The sequence below is a fragment of the Mustela lutreola genome, chromosome 9 (genome assembly GCF_030435805.1).
Source record: "Mustela lutreola isolate mMusLut2 chromosome 9, mMusLut2.pri, whole genome shotgun sequence".
NCBI lineage: Eukaryota > Metazoa > Chordata > Mammalia > Carnivora > Mustelidae > Mustela > Mustela lutreola.
The window spans coordinates 90,362,482-90,382,175 of record NC_081298.1 but is presented as its reverse complement, the minus strand read 5'-3'; the positions used below and the strand labels follow the sequence as shown (position 1 = coordinate 90,382,175).

General features: G+C 34.2%; 1 protein-coding gene and 1 long non-coding RNA gene across 4 annotated transcripts in view; one reads left to right on the top strand and one right to left on the bottom strand.

Moving 5' to 3' along the window:
* The window catches only part of LOC131840223 (uncharacterized), a 200,362-nt gene that overhangs the window by 128,043 nt on the left and 52,625 nt on the right, over positions 1 to 19,694 (top strand). The window lies entirely within an intron of this gene.
* Positions 1,812 to 18,481, bottom strand: ETAA1 (ETAA1 activator of ATR kinase). 2 transcript variants are annotated; one of them, XM_059187846.1, is made up of 6 exons: positions 18,112 to 18,481; positions 16,770 to 16,898; positions 16,435 to 16,511; positions 13,265 to 13,377; positions 10,986 to 13,006; positions 1,812 to 5,936 (listed from the first exon to the last, which is right to left on the bottom strand). In XM_059187846.1, exons 1-6 carry the CDS (start codon positions 18,332 to 18,334, stop codon positions 5,818 to 5,820), a joined length of 2,682 nt encoding a protein of 893 aa, XP_059043829.1. In that variant the 5' UTR covers positions 18,335 to 18,481; the 3' UTR covers positions 1,812 to 5,817. The 2 variants fall into 2 exon arrangements, with proteins under 2 accessions (XP_059043829.1, XP_059043830.1); XM_059187847.1 differs by lacking the exon at positions 18,112 to 18,481 and having other exon boundaries at positions 16,775 to 16,903.

Below are 19,694 nucleotides of genomic sequence, written 5' to 3'. Positions count from 1 at the left end.
GGAGTACTCCTAGACTAGAAGTTATAAATGGAACAGTAGTGGCGCTGGGATGGCTCAGTCGGTTAAGCGTCTGCTTTTGGCTCAGGCGATGATCTCAGGATCCTGGGATAAGCTCTGCATCAGGCTCTCTGGAACCTGCTTCTCCGGCTTCCTCTTCCTCCTGCAACTCCCCCCTGCTTGTGCTCTCAATAAATGAATAAAATCTTAAAAAAAAAAAAAAAAAGGAACAGGGGCCGTTCGGCACTTAAACAATGTTATCTATACTTGCATTTAAATATACTACTAAATTCTTCATACCAAACAAGGAAATGTTTTCTATTAAACATATAAAATTTTTATTTAAGTCCAATTGTATTAAAAACAAAGCACAACAAAAAGGAGAAGCCCTGTGTAACACCATAAACCAATCAGAGCAAAAGAATGGATGAATTTACAAAGAATGTTGAGCTGCCTGCATGGCTCAGTTAAACACCCGACTCTTAATCTTGGTTTAGTTCTTAATCTCAGGGTTGCAAGTCCAAGCCCCATGTTGGGTTCCATGAGAATGATGATGAGTATTGGATGTATAACATAGAAAATAATTATTGTGGGAAAGATCCTAAGATATGCACAGAAAAACTGAACCCCCGTCTCCTTAGCTCTGAACTGGAAATAACGTCAACTGGGCAGTTGTCACAATTAAATGACATGATTGGTCATGCCTCCTAATCCACATCTGTTATTTATGTAGTGATATGTGGACTGAGTTAGCTATAAAGTTTGTATTTTATCCAAGTATTCACAGCTAATATGCTGTGTTAACAGAAATGTGAACTATGTTGTTAGGAAACTGGTGTTATGTAACTGAAACCCATGCATGCTAAAATGTGCAAGACTATGATTGTCTACTCTTTCATATTTTTTTCCTACTGGCCTTTATGCTATTGTCATTTTTTTATGTTATAAAGTCCACAAGATTGTTATTTTTGGATGAATAGTCAATTATCTTGTAAAGGATTTAAATTTTAAAAATCTTATATATTAAATTATTTCCAGTGTTCATTATTCCCTCATGTAAACACACATTTTCACTTAATATCATTTTCTGTCTGCTTAAAAGACATCCTTTAATATTTCTTATAGGGCCAGTGATGAATTCTTTAAATTTTATATATCTGAAGGCAACTTTATTTCATGTTTGCCTTTGAAAGACATTTTGCTGGGTATAGAATTCTACATAGGCAGGGGTTTTTTCCTTTTAGTTCTCTACAGATGTTTCTCCATTATCTTCTCTGATTGTTTCTGATGAAAATTCTGATGTTATAGTCATCTTTGTTCTTTTTTTATTGCTTTTATGGTTTTATACTGGCTATGAGGTGGATTCATAGTTTTAATATCGCTTGTGTTTGGGGTTCATTGAATTTTTGGATTTGTGAGTTAATAGTTTCCAAAAAGTCTGAAAATTCTTAGTTCATTATTTATTTCAAATATCTTGTATACTCTCCCCCAAATTCCTCCTTCAGATTCTAACTGTACATTAGGCTACTTGAAGTTATTCTACAACTCACTGCTCTTTTCCTTGAAGTTTTTTTTTTTAATAATTCCTATTGATAGGTCAAGTTCACTAATGAGTAATCTTCTGCAATGTATTAATTGCCATTAATCCCGTATAGTGTATTTTCACCTCACACACTATAGCTTTCATCTCTAAAAGTCTTAATTTTGTCTCTTTAATATCCTCCATGTTTCTACTTGAGTTTTGAACACATGTAATAGCTGCAGCTATTTTAATAGCCTCATCTGTTAATTTTAACATTTACATCAGATACAGGTTTGTTTCAATTTATTCTTATTTTAGATTGTGTTTTTGCTTCTTTGCATGCCTAGTTATTTTTAATTAGAGTGCAGTCATTGTTAATTTTCTCATAGGTGCTGGGCATTTGTTTTTTTCCTGTAAGTATTTTTATGCTTTGCTCTAGCATGCAGTATCTGGGAGTGGTTTGATCCTTTTTGACCTTCCTTTTATGATTCGTTGGGTGGGCCCAGAGCAGTGCAACCTAGGGCAAATCATTCCCTACTACTCAGGTGAGTTACTACCCAGTGACCTTAGTTGAGAACCGGCATTATTACTAGATGCTTGTGAGCACCAGACAATGTTTGCTCCAATTCCTCTGGATGTCTTTCTTCAGCCTCCACTTCCTCACATAAATGTGCTAATCAGTAGTGAATTTAATTATCAAGAGGGATCATCTGCAGATCTCTGGCATTCAGTCTTCTCTTCTCACAGGTACTCTGTCCTGTGAACTCTAGCTATCTTAGTCTCTCTAGACTCTCGGCTCCATTTTCTCACTCATGAGGTCTATTGGACTCTTCCTCAATTCCTTCTTGCATCATGGTCTGGAAACTCCCTCAAGGCGGTAAGCTGGGAAAATCATAGGGCTCCCTTTATTTCTTCATTCTCAGGTCATCCTGAAATCCACTTTTCCATGTAGTTTGTTAATTTGGTTCTTTCAGCAAGAAGGGTATATGCGGTCATTATTCCATCTTTGCTGGAAACAGAAGTTTGAGCTATCTTTTAAGAAACTACCACTTCTTGAGTTTTTTGTAATATCAGAAAAGAGTATTTGTAATTATCTGAAAATACTATTAAAATACTTTTCCTTTTCCCAACTGCAATCTGTGTGAACTTGGATTTAACAATAACATATTGTAACAAATTAAATGCAGAATACCACTCTTCTATATAGTATGAATCTAACCAGAAGCCTCGATTTTATTACTTGGATCAGAGTTTTACTAGCAGCTTGAGGTATGCCATTTCATCTTAGACTAGGCAATTAAGCTTTCCATAATAGATTTAAAACCAGAACACCCAGAAATTACTAAACAGTGAAGTAAAATGAAGACATTTTAAATAGCTATACATTTTATGTATTTCTCTATGCTTTTGTTTAGTGGTTGAATGAAAAAGATCTCTGTGTGGACTCATATAATCAGTACATACCCACCTGCTCATGTATACATACAGTATAGGAGTCATTTGTAACAGCAACTAGGACTGTAAAAAAATTTTCCTGAGCTAGAGTTAAGCTATAGAATTCTAGTGGGGTTTTTTGTCACACTTGCCTGAAATGTAGCAATTCTTTCCTGAACATATAACTTCCACAGACAAGTGATTTTTATAAATAGTTTCCAAGAATAATAGTATTCTTAACAGTTAAGATCGCAGTTTTGAAATTAGACTGTTTGGGTTCAAACTCTAGCTCCAACTACTTTCTGTGTGACCCTGAGAATGTCACTTAATATGCTTATTTCAGTTTTTTTGTAAAATGGCGGCAAAAGTGTTATTTACATAGTTTCGAGAAGCAAATTAGTTATAGTAATTTCTTAAAATCATTCATGGTAAATAAAGCATTTAGCAACTTACAGAAGTTTAGCAATTACATTTTTTTTTCAACCCTGGTGGCTATTAGCTAATGAACTTTAAAAGTACATATATCTGAAATCTTTTTTTTTTTAAAGATTTTATTTATTTATTTGACAGACAGAGATCACAAGTAGGCAGAGAGGCAGACTGAAAGAGAGGAAGAAGCAGGCTCCCTGCCGAGCAGAGAGCCCAATGTGGGACTCGATCCCAGGATCCTGGGACCATGACCTGAGCTGAAGGCAGAGGCTTAACCCACTGAGCCACCCAGGTGCCCTAAAAGCACATATATCTGAAATCTATCCCTAGATGTACTCATTTATGAAGTCTAAAGAAGGCACAACAACACATGTTTGTTGTTTTGTTTTTGAGTCCCACAAGTGATTCTGATCATCTCATTGTGGCAAGAATTGAAGATCATGGTTAGACTTTCGATAAATTGTCACTTACACTAATCAGTATTGGGCTAAATTTAAATTGTTCCTAGAAACATTTCCTAATTCTGAATAGCTCAGGGAATCAGAGTCAAACTGCTTTAAGTATGGGGAGGCAGAACTCTGCCATCAGAATATATCTAAATTCATAAAATATTTGATAAGTAACAATTGAATATCAGTATTGGGTAGACAGAGATAAATAAGGTGCCACTGTTCTCAGGAATGTATAAGTTAATGATAAGAGTATGATATAAGCGCTGTTTCCCCAGGTGTGATATATGCCTGCATACACTCGACTGTGTAATAAGCAACCCAAGTTTTCCTGGGATCAGGGTTGCCTGTCTGCAGCAAGAAAGAGTAGTGATAGATGGGCTCTATTGTGCAGTGGACTTTCCTGCGATCATGGCATTATTAATGTCAGTTTTTCCATGACCAACCTTAGATGCATAAACAGCAGTCGAGCTTGATCTGGAATACAGCTGTTAGGCCTACCAGCTGGCTCTTCTCTGTAGAAACAGATTTCCTAAAAATTGGAAAAAGCCAGCCTAGAGAAATGATCTACATAGCCCTCTGTGTGTTCACTGAAGGGCCACTAATCTCTACTGTTTCCAATAATACCTTAAGGAAGAATGTGTTACTCTACTGTATATATGAAAATATAATTTTCAGAATGATATGTCTCTATATAGCTATAGCTTAAAATGCATTTAATTATTTTGATATTATCATAGTTCTAAGACACCTGAATAGTGGTGAATACACTAATAGGTGTTTCACATGTACACCTTTCATCAAGTCTCCCAAAGCCATTTAAGACAAATAAAGCATCCTTATTGTCTTCTGACCTCTGCTTTGATTTTTCTGGCTTAGTGAATTCTAAACAGACATAAAGGAAAAAATAAGGTAATAGAGATGAACAAATTAGTAAAGTCAGAAAAATAGTTAAGGGAAAATTAAATAGTTATAGGTAAACTAAAAAGAGAAAGATTCTCACTTTTATATTCTGGAATGAATTCTTTAATACAAGAAACAATGAGCATTATTATTAAACAGTCCTTAATGTACTTTGAGTTACTATTTTTCTTTTTAGTTTTATACTATGAAATAATTAATGCTCCTACAAAATTATTTTGTATATTAATTAATACTTGAAAGTATAATGGTATAATTGTTTAGGTGTTCATTAGAATAAAAGAAATCATTCTAATCCCAGCATAGCTTTAATTTGCCTTGTGACTTCCAGAATAACAGTATTCATTTCTCATCCATACAATAAAGAAGTTGGACCCAATGACATCTAAAGGTTCTGACAGTTCTAAATGTTAATAGTACTATATTATTTATATAGCTAGTCTTTTTTTCCCCCCCAAACTTCTTAAATCAGCATTTTCCCTGAAAATAGTGGAAGGTTTCCAAAATACATTATGTTTTAGAAAACTAAAATTAAGATCTATTTCAGACTAGGAACTGAAAATAGTAATTTCCTTACAAATAAATTAAAGTCCTTTATTTCCCACCAACCAAGTTCCTAAGAATATGAAAGTATTTTTAAGATTCAGAAGTATATAAAAAGCTTAAAAAGTTATTGAAAGTAAAACTATAAAAAAATACTTATTTAATGAGTTGAAGCTTTGTTATTATAATAAAAAATTAGTAGATTACCTATCTTTGGATGACCCACAATATTTAAAAATATACTACTTTACTCTTATAATTCTATAACATAATTGCTAACTCTCCTGAATTTTCAAAACTTACATGTAATTATTTCCACATACCTCTCCAAGGAAAGATTTCATTGACTATTGCAAACATTGATTTATTAAATAAAACAGAAGTCCATTAAAAAAAAAAAAGTCCATGCTTAATAAGTCAGCATTAAACTTCTCACAGAGAAATCAAGAAAAAATATTTCCTATCATAGATAGCTATTAACTGTCTTTGTCTTCCAACTAATATTTCATAAAAGAAATCAAGTTAAGTGGGAGCTGCCTTTACAGATGAGGCCTGTGCTTTGGCCATTCTTCGAACCAGTGCTTCTTGTCTTTTTCTTTGAATTTCTTCAGGAGAATACTTTTTATTTTTTTCTTCTTCCTCTAAAAATTAAACGAAATATAAATATTACTATTATAGACTATAAAGGTATCCTGAATATGAATTTTAATTTTTACTTTTTTATTATCCAGACTTGCCATATTGGTATAACTATTAAATCATGCTAAACTACTAAATACAATATTCCACATACAGACACAGTACCCTAGGCCAAAGGAAAATCAAACACCGATCAATCTGTCCTTATTTTATATACCTTTTCACAGTGTGATAAAGTTCATTTGATTAAAACTGTACATTTTAACTTCCTAGCACATAATTCTTGCAAATTAGATGAAGGACATCTAATTTATGTAATCGACAAAATGAGTATTTTTTAAAAACTGGGATTTTAAATGTTATATAAACTTTAACAGAAAAGTAGTCAAAATATAATGAATTAAATATGAATACCTCAAATAGTCTATTTTTCCCTCTAAGATAACTATATTAATATTCACATCAACTTTTTTTCCTCTATAGAGCTCCAAGATTTCCATTTTAGCCATTGAGGACAAATGTTTTAGAGTGATCTGGTGAAATCTATCATGACAATAAGCACATAATTCACTGTGAAATATTTTTATTTAGAGAATACATTTTATATAAACATTAGAAATTTCAAAAAGGAGAGTATTTGAATAAAATCTTCAATTTGAATGTCTTTTTAAGTATACAGTTTAGGCACGTTGGGCCAAAAGATTATCTACATAATGCTAATAAGAATCGAACTTTAAGATTAGCAAACTTATTTTCTCATTTAAAGGATGTTTTAAAATTAAGACCATCACCTTGAATCATATTTATATGACCTTGTATTGGTAAAACTGTTTATCTTGTAAAATCTGCCTCTCATAGAATACGAATCTGTAGTACTGCTGGCAGAGAAGTATTATTTACACTAACATCTAGACAAAGGTTCAGACTTTAAAAGACATTTCCCTTGTTAACTAAGGGAGATTATATATCCAAAATAAATTATCTGTATCCCCTTCCTTTCTTGGTATAATTGGAAATGGGAGAGCATGTTCAGGGTTGAGATAAATATTGCAGATAAACTCCCCAGATTACTCTGATGCCTTATTTATTTCCTAAACTAATTATCTCACAGATTTGTAGCTATTTTTCCTTATAAAAAGATGCTATAAGATACTTTATAATTAGCTTGACTAATTGTCTACTATTTTAGTCTCAAAGTTGAGAAACATAAACTCAGAATACATACACACACACACACACAGTTGCACTGTATTGACTGTAAGTTTGGAAGGAAAACAGGTTAATAATCCATGATAGCAGAAAAGAACATAGTTCCCTACGACTGGCTTGGTGATATTCTTGGAAAATAATTTCAAATGATGTAGATAAAGTCACACTATGGAATTTTGATTTAGAGACATCCATTTCTCCCATCAGCCTTTCCTTTAACTCAATCTTCAATAAAAATACATGGCCAAGTCTCAAACTATTGCAAGTTACACAGAAAGAGTGGCTTTTCTTAATGTTTATCCTAAAGCAGAGGTCAGCAAAAGAGGAAAAAAAAATTCTGTAAATGGCCAGAAAGTAAATGTATTAATCTTTGAAGGTCATATGGGCTTTCATTGGAAGTGTTAAGATCTGTCATTGTAGCATGAAAACAGTCAGAAATGGACAATACAAATGATGTGACTGTGTTCAAATAAAATTTTGTTTAGTGATGGTGAAATCTGAAGTCCATGAAAGTTTCAAAGGTCATGAAATATTATTACTCTTCTCCTGATCTTTTCGACTATTTAAAATGTGAAAACCATTTTAGCATGCTGGCTGTACAAAAACAGGCTATGGGCTGGATTTAGATAGGCCATGGTCTGTCCAACCCTGCCTTATAGCAATAAGGTAGTTAAATGGGTTTTGTTTCAGAGATAGTCTCTGGAGAGCCTCTTGCAACATAACAAAGTAAAACAATAGAAAATATCAACAAGAATAATGTTAATTAGAAGATTAGGTACTATCAGTAAACTTAAACAAACTGATAAAAGAAACTGAAAGAGAGATTATCCACACAAAAAATGCAGAAGGATAGTGTTTGGGAAAACTCAAATAAATATTCCAGAGATGTAGTCTTTAATATAGTTATAACTATATGTAACTAAATTCATGTTGAGTATGGTCCAATTAATTACACTTAAATATAAATATATATTTAAATATAAATTCAAATATTTAAATATAAATTCAAATATTTAAATATAAATTCAAATATTTAAATATAAATTCAAATATTTAAAATTATTATAGATTGACCACAAATTTTCAATTGTTTCAAAATACCTAGGTTATAATGTAGGGAAGTATTCGTTGTCAATGTTGATAAAAAATATAAACTGATATAACTTTTTGGGAAGATCTGGTGCTAGCCATCAAATTCAAAACATTATCTTACATCAATTTTTTAATAATTAACAGATACAATCATACGAGCATGGAGAAATTTATGTAGAAGTATATTCACTGAAGGACTGTTTATAATGCCAAAAATGCAACGAAACTGAACTTTCCATCAATAGAGAAACAGTTAAATAAATTATGGTTTATCTGTATAAAGACATACTATGTAGTGATGAAAAGGACTGAAGCAAAACTACATGAATGACAGGGAAAAATAGCTATATTTAATGAAGGCAAAACCAAGTTGCCAAATCATAGGTACACAGTATTTAATTCCATCTGATTAAATAAATGTGTAGGTATACACATGTATTCATACACACAAACATGCATACATGATTTCATATTCTACATGATGTATTCCAAACTGTTAACTGTGGTTTTTCCCTGAGGAATGGCTGTGAGGAAAGAGAAACAGAGAATTTATTTTTTGACTTCAAATTAATCTATTCTGTTTTCTTTCCTTCTTTTTAAACAACCAACATACTACTGTTATAAATCTTAAAAAAAAAAAAAAGGTGGAAGCACTTAAATAGGAAAGTTGTAGCAGTAATGCCAACAAAATCATCATCTAGAATCTAAACAGAAAACAATGATCTAATGTTAAAAGCAGCTAAAAACTCCCTCACCTTATTAGCATTGATCTACATAATAGATAAGAATCCTAATGTTAGCCCCAAGTGAGGAAGACTGATTAAGAAAATCAATAATTACAAGCTAGCATAGTAAATGCTGTAACAGAAGAAACACTGGGTATTGGAGAAACCCAAAGAAACTGAAGCTAAATTACTGGGGTGGATAGAAACATACTGTGTTTTAAAAAACAAATGGAAAATGGTCAGGCATATACCCACTTGGTATATGCACATGGGGGCACTAAGTTTCTGATAAAGGAAAGAGCATCTGTAAAAACATGAGGCAGTGAAAAAAACTGGGCATTAAGATGTACGAGTAGTTATGCCAGACACAGTCCCTTTATAAAGCATTACAATATCAGTGAATAACAGATTTTCACATTATGTGGCATGATATTCATTCAAATACTTACTAAACATCTAAGTGGCAGATGCAGTGACAGGCCTAGGTATTCACAAATAGGACAGACAATAATCAATACTTGCTTTCAAATTGTGGTAAAAGAAATGAAGGAAATAAGAGAGATTATAGGTCTTTTGACCTATTTATAGATTGTTCAAGGAACGTCTCTATGAGGAAGTCATATTTAAGTTGAGACCTAAGGATAAAAAAGCACCTATGAATAGACAGGAATAGGGGGGATATATGCTGGGAAGAAGTAGTTTTAGTTGGGACTATGACAGTCAGAGCTCCTGAACTAGGAAAGAAACTATTCTTTTTTTTTTTTTTAAAGGACTTTATTTCTGAGAGAGAGAGAGAATGTGCACAGCAGCGGAAGAGCAGGCAGAGGGAGAAGCAGGCTCCTCACTAAGCAGAGAGCCCGATGGGGGTGACCCAAGCTGAAGGCAGCCGCTCAACTGACTGAGCCACCCAGGGGTCCAGGAAAGAAACTATTCTGTTCAAGGAATTCAAAGATAGCTAGTGTAGTTGAAGCTTAGTAGGTGAGGTAAAAAAGAAGACAGAGAGGCTAAGGAGTGATAATCCAGAACCTTGTAAATCAACACAGAGTAGGAATTTTGTTTGTTTTCTTTTTTCTTTTTTTTAAAGATTCTATTTACTTATTTGATAGAGAGATAAAGAACACAAGTGCACAGAATGGCAGGCAGAGGAAGAGAGAGAAGCCACCCTCCGCCGAGCAGGGAGCCTGATGCAGGACTCAAACCCAGGCCCCGGGGGTCATGACCAGACCCTAAGGCAGCAGCTTAACAGACTAAGTCACCCAGGTGCCCCTGGAATTTTATTTGAAAAATGACAGGCCAGCATTGAAGGTTGTGGTTAAGCACAGGAATGCCAGGTTTGTCTGTTTGTGAAAAGATTATTCTACTGTTTGGAGAGAACTGAAAAGGGACAGATAAAAGAACTACAATCTAGTCAAAAAAAAGTTGATTTGGATAAGGATGGTAGAGGTTAAGAGTGAGAAAAATGGACTATTTTGAGATGTATTATTTTGAGGTAGAAATAATGGAACTTGATAGAACTGTGGGAGAGGAATCAGAAGAACCAAAGATGATAGGTTAGACTAAGCAAATTACAGTTCTAACCATCACAACTAACAATTTCATATCAGATATTATAGTAAAAATGTGTTTAATTAGAATGCTCTGAATTTTCAAACACCGTTCACCTCAGTGTCTGCTAAACATAGGAGTAAGATTCAAGTTTTGAAACGAGATATTTAGTAAACAATCTCACAGCATTATATCTACCTAAAAGTGTAATTTTCTAAGAAATAATTCAGAAAACATTCAACAAATATTGAGTACTGACCATATGCTAGTCACCATATTAAAAGCTAAGAAAGAATCTAATGCAATCCGAAAATATAAATTACCCACCCTTTGTATATTAGAACATAATTATTTGTAAAAGTCACTTTAAGAATTCTAGTTAGACATTGTGATTTTTTAAATTTTATTACACAAATATAACAAATAACTAGTTTAGCTTTCCCAGGTGATAATTTTCAAAGAAAACTCTTTTATACATACCTCTGGAAGGTTGTTTCAAAGATTCAGAACATTTCACCAAAGACTGCTGTTGAACAGTCTTCCCACAAAATGGGCTGGCAGTTTTAGTTCTCTCTAAACCCTGTGTAATTTTGGTATCAGAAATACTGGTTGACATACAATTTTGATTAAACTGGGAAAGAACTTGAGAATTTTTCATCTTTGTAAATGTGTACTTAGGAAATTTAACTGGTCTGTTAAGGTCACTCTTCGCTCCATCTGTTGTGCACCTATAGGATAAAAGCGGAGTACTTAATTTCTTCGTGTATATAGCAGTTTCTGTATTCCCGTGGTCTGAATTCACATTCAAACTTGAATTTCCCATACGAACTGATTCAGTACTACTCACTTGTACTGGAAAATCAGGGTTATTCCAGGAATAATGTAGACTATTGATCTGACCATCTGAATTCTTAGAGTATATTTTTAAATTAGTCGTAGCACCTAAAAAGCTTGGAGAATTTCCACAAATTTCTTTTTCCATTTTCACTTGTTTATTTAATTGTGAGCTGTTTGTGAAAGATACATTGCCTGAAATGCTGCTCAGGTTCAAATGCTTTGATTGCACTGATTGACTTTCTTGTTTAGATGTAGTAAACATGTTTCTGGCTCCATGTTTGGAACTATTATTGATCTCAAGTTTACTTTCTAATATCTTGCTGTCCTTTCTAATGTCTTGTTGCTGAGTTAGTCTTTCAATATCATCACATGCTTGGTATAATAAATCATCATCTACATCATCTCCTTCCCAGGTATTCTCTAATTGATGACATGCTTTGACAATTTCATTGGCAAATGACGGATCATTCCAGTCATCAAAGAACGAACCTAACTTTGATGCATTAGTCTGGTTTGGATTATAAACACTGTTTTCAATGCCCAAAGTTGCAGAGCCAAAATTATCTATATTAGCAGGTGCTTTAAAAGACTGATTATAAATGGACTTATTTTTTTGTTCATTACAATGTCCCATGTTCAAAGTTGACTTTTCAGAAGTATTTACATTAGAAGTAAATTTAGTGTGCCTATCTTCTGTCCGGTTAGACGCAACTGCACAGTCTTGAATTTTGTCTTGAACAACAGTTTTACTGAAAGATTTCTCAAATTTCATTTTATTTCCAGTGGGTGGTAATTTGTTTGGTTTATCGTTTGGATTTAGTGAAAACCCATATTTTCCAAAATCTATTAATTCCTTGTTTTGTGTCTTTGAAGGGAGATCCTGTAAAATTTTTGAATCCTTTAACCTGGTATCTAGACTTGTATTCATTCTGGACTTATTTTTATCATTTTTATTGTTAAAATTATAAATTCCCTTTTGATCAGCAATCTGGGCTGTTTTAGGAGCAGGGAAAAGTTCACACATTTTGACATTTTGCATAGCGAAAGGTTCATTACTTAGTAAGTTTTCCCAATCATCCTCAAAATCGCTGGTAGTAAATGTGTCAAGGGGTTTATGGAAAGCTTCTTGCTTCTCAGTATAAGAAGTCACACATGATTTTGTGATTCCAGGAGTGTCTACTTGACAAAAAAGTGATCCTGGGGTTTTATCTGGCAGACTTTCATTCGTAATGATTTTCTCCTCTTTTAAAGTGCTTTTCTTTCCAAAGGTGGTATTACTCAGATTCAAAAAAGCATCCGACAAATCTTGGCTGAACTGTCCACTACATTTCTGAGTAGAGCCATCAAAAATGGCATTAAAGGCTGCTTCAGCATTTTGGTCAAATGGCTTCGGACTGTTTTTCTGATCATTTTCCACAGGTGTTTTGATATTTTCTTTCAGTGGCTTCTTTATTATAGAATTATCTATTTCAGGAACTGTATCATATAATAACTGCATCTGCATATTATCTTTATAATTACTTAAAGTCTCTGCTTCTGAAATTGCCTGGATAAAACCATGATTTCTTTTGTTTTGCTCTTGAATCACATCTAGCTCTTCCATATTTTTATCAAATTGCTTAGCTAATTTCATAAGTTCTTCCTCTCGATTTTGTGTTTTTAACCTATTAAAAAATTTTAGAAATTATAAATAAGAAAACATCTAGGAGTCATTATAGATTTTCAACTGTTATTAAGCATATTTTAATATATTAAAACTCAAAATTTTAACACAATTATTGTGAGCCTAAAATTCTACATGTCAAACCTAAAAAATTTAATTTATAGCCATTTTGATGTATTTATTTACAAAACCAAAACAGATTATTATTAAAAATATCTACTCCACTGAATCTCAGGAAAGATGAAAAGTTTGAACTTACTTTGTGCAGCTGATTTTTGCTCTTGATTTTCCTTTTGCTACACTAGGAGTACAAGGAATAGCAGTTGCACCAATCCACATGCCTAGCATGGAGTTTGTTGTTGGTTTTTCATCCTTTAGAAGAAGGGGGAAAAAAAGAGTCATATACCAGAAAGAGAGAAAGAAAGGAAGGAAGGAAAGGAAAGAAGGAAGAAAGAAAAAGAAAAGAAAAGAAAACTTTAGGGGGAAAAAAGAGTTACATACCAAAAAGAAAGAAAGAAAGAAAGAAAAGAAAACTTTATCTACACTAAATTATTTTCCTAAAGCAATAAATTCTGGTAAGGTGACAGTTACTAAGTAAATTCGCGAAAAATGAGAAGGTGGAGGATGGCAATAAAAAGCTGTAAGAAGTGATCCTTATATGTTTCAGGAAATGAAAACATTCAGAATTAGTAAATTTTTACTTTCTAAAAAATTAATTTTAATAATTTAATTAACTAATACATATTCAACAGTAAAAGCAGTCTTTTTTTGCCCCAACAGAAAACTGACTTATTAAGAATAGAGAGAAACATATGGAAATCTTTCTGTATCACCTGATTCTCCAAATTTTCCCTATCCTATTATAATCTTTATCTAAGGTTGGACAATCTATGTTGACCTGAATTGAAAACACTCTAAATTAAACTCAGGACAGAGTCAAGTGCAAAGTTAGAAATGATGCTAAGAAAGGCAGGGATAAGAACAAAAATAAGTAGAGAAAGCAGGAAAAGAAATTTAACCACTAAAATGGAAAACAAAGGGCCATTTTAATCCTGGATCTTTTTGCTACTCCTTTCAGTCAGTTAGTTGATCATGCAAAAAAATTAGAAAATGAATTTATTCATTAGTTACAGACCAACAAATCAAATGGTTTAACCATTTTCTACTCTTTTTGTACTTAGGATGAACAGAGTACTTAGAATGAACATAAATAACTATCACACAAGCTAAAAGTAATCTTATCAGTAGGTTAGGATACTTGAAAGCATGGACTGATCTTATGATCAGCATTAAGCAAAATGCTAGGCATGAAGAAGCTATCAGTTTATATTTATTCACTAGGTTTAGATGAAAATATCCCTACAACTTGGTACTTTAAAATTCTTAATCAACAAAGTTTTCTTAGATGTCCAGTTGAACCTAGATTTTAGCTTCACAATAGCTAAAATCACAATAGATTTTTAGCTTCACAATAGCTCCAGTAATCAATAATTTTACTTTCAGACTCAATATATATTTTCACTCTTGTTTCAACAACTCTGAATTAGGGAAAATATTCTTAATGATTTAATGATGGACCCTTTGTCCATTTACCAAGTATTTTAAAATTCATTCAATTTTTAGATAATAAAGGTATGCCAACTTTATATATCCAATTTTATATATACAAGGGCCCTATGTATGTTTTTATACTATTTGTGTTATATTTTTAAAATCTCTTTAATAATACTTGCATAATTTACTGTTTTCTAACTACAATCCAGGTGCTATATAAGGTATGTAAACAAATTACTTCATTTAATCCTACAGAATATTCTGAGTAGAGTTGTACAAAAATGATGACTAACAAACACTATATGAAAAGTATCCCTCAAGAAAGTTAAATGACTGTCCAGGGAAAACTGAAGTGCATAATTTGAAAAAAAAGAAAAAGCCATCTCTGAAAATACCAAGGTGACTTAAATAACTACTTGAGGGGGTTACTCACCTAAACATAAAAAACATGAATATGTCATTCTGAGAACATGATAATCTTACACTACCAAAGATCTACATGCTTTAGTTGAAAAGAGTACCCTTTAAAAGCAACTAATTTTACTGTATTTTTCCTTATATACAAGTTACCACTTGCAAATTGTTGCCATTTCTTTATGTGAGCTATTACTTCCAGCCCACTTAGGTAAAGGGTCCAGTAATTTACTCAACTATCTTTTTATCACTACTTAAGCTGGCCAGTCCAAACACATTTTATTATTGCTTCTTTCATGTGAAACCCACAATTAATGAAGGCCTATTGTTAACTTATGAAGTAAATAGTATTATGTTATAAAAGCTATTAACTAATGAACCATATGTAAAATGAATTTCTATGACATGCCAAACATGGAATGCAGAGCTAGTAGCAACAGAGTTGTTTTGACTGTGCTAATTGTAATTTTGGATATTTTATAGCCACTAAGAAAAACTTTATTTCCAGTCTCCTCCACCTGGATGATGGTAATTCCTTGTAACCACAGTTTGGGACTATGCCATCTATTGTTTATGGTGAACATATAGTCACTATCCAAGGGTATGTCAAGGAAAAATCCCATACTTCCTACAGAGAGGACACTGAGCAAAAACTAGATGTTTTCTGAATTCAAATATTGTTAAATAAAAAAAAGGAGAGAGGACAGTAAATAGGTTCAGAATAGAGGCTGCCTTAAACTTGTATTTCTATTTCATTCAAGTGGTACAGGACCTGAAAAAAGAAACTTTTGAAGATGGTTCTATGACAGCATATAATTTAACTATCATAATGAACTTTAAAATAACCTTACATTTATAGTGCTCTATGTTTACAAGGAATTTTTATCTCCTTTAATCTTCATAATAGTCCAATGGAGAGAGCAAGACAAGTAATTCTAATTGATGACTGAATGAACTAAATTTCTGAGAGTTTAGATTATGGTCACCCAATATAGGAGGCAGGCTGAGAACTAACTTCAATGTTTTCTACTTTTATGAATGCTTCTCAATGATTGTATTAGTCCACAAGTATTAAGAAGAGCAATTTCAATGGGGAAGAAGTGTGCTATAGACAATAAACAAATACCAATCACAAAAAACATTAAAAAGTTTGAATTTTTATTGTCTATTATTTTAATAACTTAAAAATAATGCCGTATACTGTTAAACATTAAAAACAGTAAAAATTATTACTCTAAAAAAATTAAAATATAGGATATATGCTTAAGAAAATATATATTGCCAATTATACATTATATTCCTTCTTCAAAATATACATTTCAGTAGTGTAAAAGGTAAAAGTAACCTTTGGTGCTTTATTTTCAGAAAACCTAATTGTAAAAAACAAACATTTTTCATATATGGGCCTATTGGTATAGTTTTCATAGGTTTAAAATGAAATATAAAACTAGTGATATTTACCTGAGGAGCAATACGATTAACAATATGTGAGATTTCATCACTATCTGTGGTGTAAATCTGTTTTTTTCTTCCTTTACCTAAAGAACAAAGACACTTCTATAAATGGTAAACAAAAAACTTAATTTTAAAAATAGCAGTCATTTCTTAGAAAACAGTTTTAATTAGTATGGCTTAGATCACCAAGCACTGACATCATATACGTACCATAACAATCACATAAGATTCTCAAAAAACATCTGTTGTATAAATGTTCTGTTATTACCCTACTGAAATGCTATAATTAAATCCTAATCATTTGGCAAATATTTACCCAGATAAAAATATTAATAAATTACCTAACTGTTTTGTCATTGGAGAATTCTGATCCCAGAAGATATCATTCTGTCCATCTGGATCATTAGGAGAACTGAAGGCAGATGACAATATATCCATTTTCAGGACTCTCTTTGGTGTTTCATATCTTTCTACATAAAATAAGATTAAAAAAACAATTATTGCATTGTAAAGCATTACTTTACTTCCTAATACCCCAAAGTCACATATCCTTTAGATTACTTTTTATAGTCCAATTGTAAAATCTTCTCCCAGAGATATTACTTTAATAACTGAAATTTTTCACATAATAATCCTTGTAATACTTCACAAATTTGACACTGTAAATAACAAGTATTTTAATATAACCCAGTAGCTCTATGAACGTATAATACTGTACAATCTATTCACTCCATTCATTACCACTGGCATTTGGAGGTTTTGGGAACCACCTGTAATTTAAAGATACATTTCAAAAACCAAAAAGCTCCCAGAAGAAACTTCAGTAAAAGTCTGTTTAGCCCCCTTTCATGAACTCTATCCAACTTAGACTCATTACTTCCAAAAACTTTAGCTACCCATTTCCTGTGAAGTTTTGTCCAGCATCACTTTTAAATTTCTACAAACATTTGTTTTTGTTCATTCCAGAATTGCTTCACGAGAGTAAACTAAAGACAAATAAGGTAACAAAAGTCGTATTTTAAGAACACACTTTTACAAAGAGCTTTTGTGTAAACTTCAGTTCCTACCGGGATTTATTAGAAATCTCTGGGGAAAAACAAACAAACAAACAAACAACAACACCCAAAATTGACCAGAATGAAATACTCAGGGGCCCTTAGTTTCCGACTTGGAGGGACATCATACAGGAACTTCCGGTTTATAAATCATGAAGTGAGACATCACCCAAACTCTGAGGACGCTAGAGATAGCTAGAGCTTTTTATATGACCCCTTCACTGGAGCAAGCCAGGGCAGAACGTCGAGATGGAGCAATTCTCCTGGAAATAAGCCGAAGGCAGCCAGTCTGTCCCATAGTTTTCCTCGCTCGGCCACTCGGGACTGGAGCAGTCTAGAAATCGCCGCCCTCCTTCCCTCAAACAGGTCAATTACAGGGCCTATTCCTACAGCGGCAGCAGCAAGTAGACGGTCAAACAGAACGTGGCACAACTCAAATTCGGAGCCTAAAACCATGGGGGTAGTGGCGTCATGTTCCTCTCGGACTCACGAGGGGCGAGGGGCGAAGCCCAGAGAAAGAAAACACTTCAGACTCCACCCCCACCCGCACCCTAGGATTCCCCATTGCAAGCGGGGCTGTGGGGATGCAGCGCTTAAGCCCGGAGAGGCCGCGCTGCCGACGTCTCACCCTCGGGGGTACTTTTACTGCACGAAGCGGCTGCTGAAGGCTGCTCTTGTTGCGGCACGGGCCGGGGAGACGTCTCTCCGACCCTGCGGGGCCTCGAGCCGCGGGCCGACCTCAGCTGCCTCTTCCCTGGCTCGACCATCGAGCTGCATTCCTCAGCCGCCGCCGCTTTGCGCGGCGTGTTCTTCAGGCCAGGGCTGTCCCCATGTTTCCTTCGCCGACTCATCGCCTACAGTCCCCCTCTACCAGCCCCTTCGCCTTTCACATTTTGCAACCGGAGAGTAAGGCAATGGAACTACAAGCCGGACTCGGCGCCAACGGCCGCCGCCATTTTGGCCGATGGGCGCTCGAAAGAGACAGCCGCTGATTGGTTGCGTCTGGATAAGGGGCGGGGCTGTCGCCGTGCCCGGGACGCAGCGGTTACGAAGCCAGCGGCGCGCGCTTCCGCAGCCTGCCTCCAAGCTCGCTGGGCTCCGCTCAGACTCTATGGGAGTGGAAGTGATGGGAAGGGGAAGTGAGCTGGTCATAGGAATTGAGTGAGAGTATGTGAGGTGGAAAGCGACTTGAATCCCCTGGCATCTTTTTACTGAATTTACGGCTGGAGTTACACATTACTTCGATTAAAATAATTGCGGGATTTCGTATTTTGAAGAAGAAATAAAAGGTATAGGCTAGGAAGGAAAAATTTATTTTTTCATAGATGATGTGTGCAGAGAGAAATCTAAAAAGTGTAGAAGTTATTAAGTCTATAAGCTATTTTAACGGAGTTGCAGATACGAAGTAAATATTCAAAGACCAGTTATATCTTACTGTATTAGGAACAAACATAGACTTTTTTTTTTTTTTTTTTTTTTTTAAGATTTTACTTATTTGTTAGAGAGAGAGATAGAGCGCAAGCACAGGCAGACACAGAGGCAGGCTAGTGGCAGAGGGAGAAGCAGGCTCCCTGCCAAGCAAGGAGCCTGATGTGGGGCTCCATCCCAGGACAGTGGGATCATGACCTGAACCTAAGGCAGCTTCTTAACCAACTGAGCCACCCAGGCGGCCCCAAACATAGACTTTTAAAGAAATACGATTTCTGGGGCGACTGCCTTTGGCTCAGGACATGATTTATAGTAGCATGCAAGATACCAAATAACTAGAAATAAATTTAACCAAAATTGCAACATTTCTACAGAGAATATGAAATATTTTTGAAAGAAATTAAAGACTTAAATACAGTTGACCCTTGAACGTGGCAAGTGTTAGGGGTGCTGACCCATATGCTGTTAAAAATTTACTGTAACTTTTAACTCCCAATGAACTTAACTAGTAATAGCCTATTGTTGTTGACTAGAAGTCTTCCAATAACATAAAGTTAATTAACACATATTTTGTGTGTGTATTGTATGCTGTATTCTCACAATAATGTAAGCTACAAAAAATGTTAATAAGAAAATCATAAGAAAAATACTTTTCTTGTGAAAGAAGGATTAAGCCCGGGCACCTGGGTGGCTCAAATGGTTGGGCATCTGCCTTCTGCTCAGATCCTCTAGGTCCTGGGGTCCAGCCTGCCTTTGGGCTCCAAGCTCAGTGGGGAGCCTGCT

Bases quoted from the DNA above. Each gene is read 5' to 3' on its own strand.
- ETAA1 (XM_059187846.1), bottom strand. From the start codon at position 18,334: ATGAGTCGGCGAAGGAAACATGGGGACAGCCCTGGCCTGAAGAACACG. The intron at 16,512-16,769 runs GTAATTTATTAA...TTTGTTCTTTAG, and splicing joins TCCAATGACAAAACAGTTAG to GTAAAGGAAGAAAAAAACAG. The intron at 5,937-10,985 runs GTATGTATAAAA...TTTAATTTTTAG, and splicing joins TTTGAAACAACCTTCCAGAG to AGGAAGAAGAAAAAAATAAA.